This window comes from Nicrophorus vespilloides, unplaced genomic scaffold (genome assembly GCF_001412225.1).
Source record: "Nicrophorus vespilloides isolate i.1.1-1 unplaced genomic scaffold, Nicve_v1.0, whole genome shotgun sequence".
Taxonomy (NCBI): Eukaryota; Metazoa; Arthropoda; class Insecta; order Coleoptera; family Silphidae; genus Nicrophorus; species Nicrophorus vespilloides.
The window spans coordinates 164-4,103 of NW_017096122.1; the positions used below are offsets into that span (position 1 = coordinate 164).

The following is a 3,940-nucleotide window of genomic DNA, read 5'->3' on the forward strand; positions in this document are numbered from 1 at the left end:
CAGTTAGAAATTTACAAAAAAAAATCAATATCAATATCACAAAAAAGTTTGGGAACCTCTGCTCTAAATGAATAATTTAATTCCAATCAATCTAGTTTACTGAGAAAATAAAAAAAAAATGGTTTTACTAGGTTTGGATGACATTAATATGAACTGGATTGAGTTAATATTAGATACAATATAAATAATGATGATGTTTCTTGAGTGAATTTAACTCTGCTCCTTCAAAATTCATTCCTGACTATTTATATCAAATACAATGTTTACTTAAAACTTAAGAAACAAAACACTGACAAATTTAGATAAGAAAATGCCATTCAAATTTAGTTGACACAACATTTTTTATAGATTACACTTTCAAAGGTAAAAAAATCAAGAAGCAATTAGTTTCTATTGTGCTCTTATATTTACACTGGGATTAAGTAATTTTGGGAAACGTAATACTTGCCTCATTCAGTTGATATTTTATGTAAATATGTAAAACAGTGTATATTTCCATAAGATTATTATAAATCTCTTCATAATTAAATTATTGTAACAATAGTAATATAAAAAATGATTATTAATAAGAATTAATAAGAAACATCTGATATTGTAGTAATCAAAGTCAATTTATTCTTAGTTTAAAAATTTTTAATCTAAATTAGTATAGTCGCCTGTATCACGAATATCCGGTACGAAAGGTCTTTGGTTCGATCCTCAAAAACCAACAAACATGTGTGGCGGTCGATAAATCCGAAAAGGGGTTAGAAAAATCTGTTTATTAAAAAAAAAACTAAATTAATGAAATGTATTGACTTGAGATGTCAATTGGCCCAAATTAGGAGTAATAAAAATTTGTAAATAACATTTATTTGTAGATTTTTTTTGCAGCTCGAGTATTGTTAGTTACGTTAATTCTTATTTGTTTTCCACTTATAATTTATGTTCGATTGAACGTAAATTCAGATTTTGTTGGTAACCATCAACATTCTTTACTTATTAAAGCATATATTATTTTATTACAAAGAAAAACTTATATTGTTGTTATTAAGTTTAATACTTATAAATGATTATCAGACAGATTCAATCATTTAGAAGTATAATGAAAAGTAAAAATAATTTCAAGTTTAAATGTTCATAGAATACATATTTTTTTCAATATTTTTTTATTCATAATTATTCATTTGATTTTACAAATAGATTTTTTTTATTATTATATATTTGCAAATAATTTTATTAGAAAATAGATGCTATCTAAATATTACATACGTTTCACTTCTAAATGAATTGAAACAAAAGTGCGTTTTTTTCAGGTTTTCTTTTATTCAGATTAAAACTATATTTGGTATAAATAATTTAACATTCTCCGTATTTGACGATGTAGAGATCTTTGTTGGTGCGCCTGGTTAAATCGAAGTCGCATTTGTTGCCATAGGTGATTCCATCGGATCCGCAGACTGGTACGTATTCGTCGGTGCATATTGCCACTGGCTTCTGATCCTTCTTGCAAACACCTTCGTACAGCACATATATGGAGGCGTCGGTGTGACGAGCGCAACCCAACAGGCACTGGTTATCATAAGTGACGGCGTCGGTTCCGCAAACTGGACGGAGATCATCGGTGCAGAAGCACAGCTTTTCGAATACAGGTTTGCATTCTCCATGGTAGGCCAAAGTCAGGGTGGAATCTGTACGCTGTTCGCACTTCAAGCTGCACAAGTTTCCATAGGTAAGACCATCAGATCCACAGACTGGCCTGTATTCAAAGGTACAGCCGCAGGATTCGAAAGCCGCAGCAGCGGCGACAACTGAGAGGAGAACTGCGATGGTCTTCATGATGTCTGAGTAAATTTAACTCTGAACTTCCGAAAGCATTTCTTGACAATTTATATGAAATGCTATGTTTACTTTAAACTTATAGAACAATGCGAAATTTAGATAACAATATACATAGCAGACAGGAAATTACTTTGTGTTTTCAGTAATGGAAAAGTTGACACTGTGATTAAGAAATTTAATTAAAGCGTAACGAAATTAAAATTTCAAAAGAAAGTGCATTTCATACATATGATTTATATGGTTATTATAATAAGATTACTGTTACAATAGAAGTTTCAAAAGAGAAATATGACCAATTTAACATGAATTAACATGATTCATTTAAATAATTTTTATTAACACATTTTGGATGAAAAGGCGTTTTCCCGCCTTCAATAAATTAATTAAATTATTTTGTAAGAAAATCATTAATACTTTCTGCATTTTACTTCTAATTTCTTAGCAATACTCATAAATTTAAATTACTAGATGTTTTTTCTTCCTCGTATAATTTTATTCACAATCTGTTCTATAATGTAAACATTGAGTAAAGTTAAGATCGCGGTTGTCATTAAATGGATAATCTTTCTCGGTGGATAATCTTGTAGGTTAACTTCAGTAGTATATGGATGCTCTGCCATTCCACTATTTCCTTTCACTGTGAATCTGTTTTATTATTAAGATTTTTAAATAGTCATAAGGATAGTAGTCTTCTTTTATAAGATAATTATAATGTATTATACTGAATTTTAACATAAATCCATTCAACAACAAAAAAAATAACTTGGATAAAATGAATACTTGCATTCATAAAAAGGAATTCTCTAATTCCAATCTATCTTTACAAAATGGATTTACTGGGTTTGGATTGGTTTCATTGTAATCTTGACTAATTGTAATCTAGATTTTAAAATTTTATTTCTAGTTTTCTTCAAAGATCAATTTTTTACTGTGCGATGAAAAGTAGGTAGTTTTTCGTTTAACAAATGAATACTCGTTACAAATATTTTGTTTAGTAGAAAATTTATAACTTAACGTTTAAATATTAAATATTGTATATGTATTTTATTTAAAGAAAATGGGTAGATTAATAAAAGTTAAAATTACATTACGTAAATATTCTGTCCATATTATTAACTGCATTACGTTTTTGTCTAACGCAGAAAAGTAACATCTATTTTATTGGCAATCATTTTATTGTATACAAATAAAAGTTATTAACTTTAATACTTATAACTGATTATACAATCATCAAGGACAGTGATACAGGTGCATTTGGGTAAGGGAGCGGTGAAAGTTCCATAAAAAAGCGCATAAAAGAAAGAAAAGAAGATTTAGTTTTTCGTTTAACAAATGAATACTCGTTACAAATATTTTGTTTAGTAGAAAATTTATAACTTAACGTTTAAATATTAAACTANNTTTAAAGAAAATGGGTAGATTAACAAAAATTAAAATTAAATTTGGGATAAACAATTCAACATAGTCCGTGTTTGACGAAGTGGAGGTAGGCTTTGGTGCGCTTGTGGAAGTCGAAGTCGCATTTGTTTCTGTAGGTGATTCCGTCAGATCCACAGATTGCTTCGTATTCCGTAGTGCATTATGGCGTCTGATCCTTCTTGCAAGCACCTTCGTAAAGCGCATATACGGAGGCGTCGTTTTTACGGGCGCATCCCAAGATGCACAGATTGTCGTAAGTGTTTGCGTCGGTACNCACATACTGGCAATAAACTCAAAGAACAGGGGCAAGACGGATAGGCGATAGCGACTGCGACGACGGACAGGAGAACTGCAATAGTCTTCATGATACTTGAGTGAATTTACTCTGCTCCTTCAAAATTCATTTCTGAGTATTTATATAAAATTCCTTAAAACTTACGAAACAATACACTGTCAAATTTCGATAAGAAAATGCCATTTAAACTTAGTTTTTTTTTTATAAATTTCTTAAAGCGTAACAAAAATGTAATTTCAAAAGAAAGTATATTACTATACATTTTATGAGACTATTATATTAAGATTGGTATTGCAAAAGATTGTTTTTATTAAATGTGATCGTTATGACAGCCAGTCACATTTTATATTATTATTAAGAAGTTTGATTTTCACTTATAGTTACGAGTCTTAACTTGGTAATAGT

The 3,940-nt window shown here is 29.3% G+C and overlaps 1 protein-coding gene across 1 annotated transcript; it reads right to left on the reverse strand.

Moving 5' to 3' along the window:
• Positions 1-1,277: 1,277 nt before the first annotated feature.
• On the reverse strand, positions 1,278-1,833 carry LOC108569707 (ovomucoid-like). Its single transcript, XM_017931366.1, has one exon. It carries the CDS (start codon positions 1,816-1,818, stop codon positions 1,339-1,341), a length of 480 nt encoding a protein of 159 aa, XP_017786855.1. The 5' UTR covers positions 1,819-1,833; the 3' UTR covers positions 1,278-1,338.
• Between the last annotated feature and the right edge of the window lie 2,107 nt (positions 1,834-3,940).

Bases quoted from the DNA above. Each gene is read 5' to 3' on its own strand.
- LOC108569707 (XM_017931366.1), bottom strand. From the start codon at position 1,818: ATGAAGACCATCGCAGTTCTCCTCTCAGTTGTCGCCGCTGCTGCGGCT.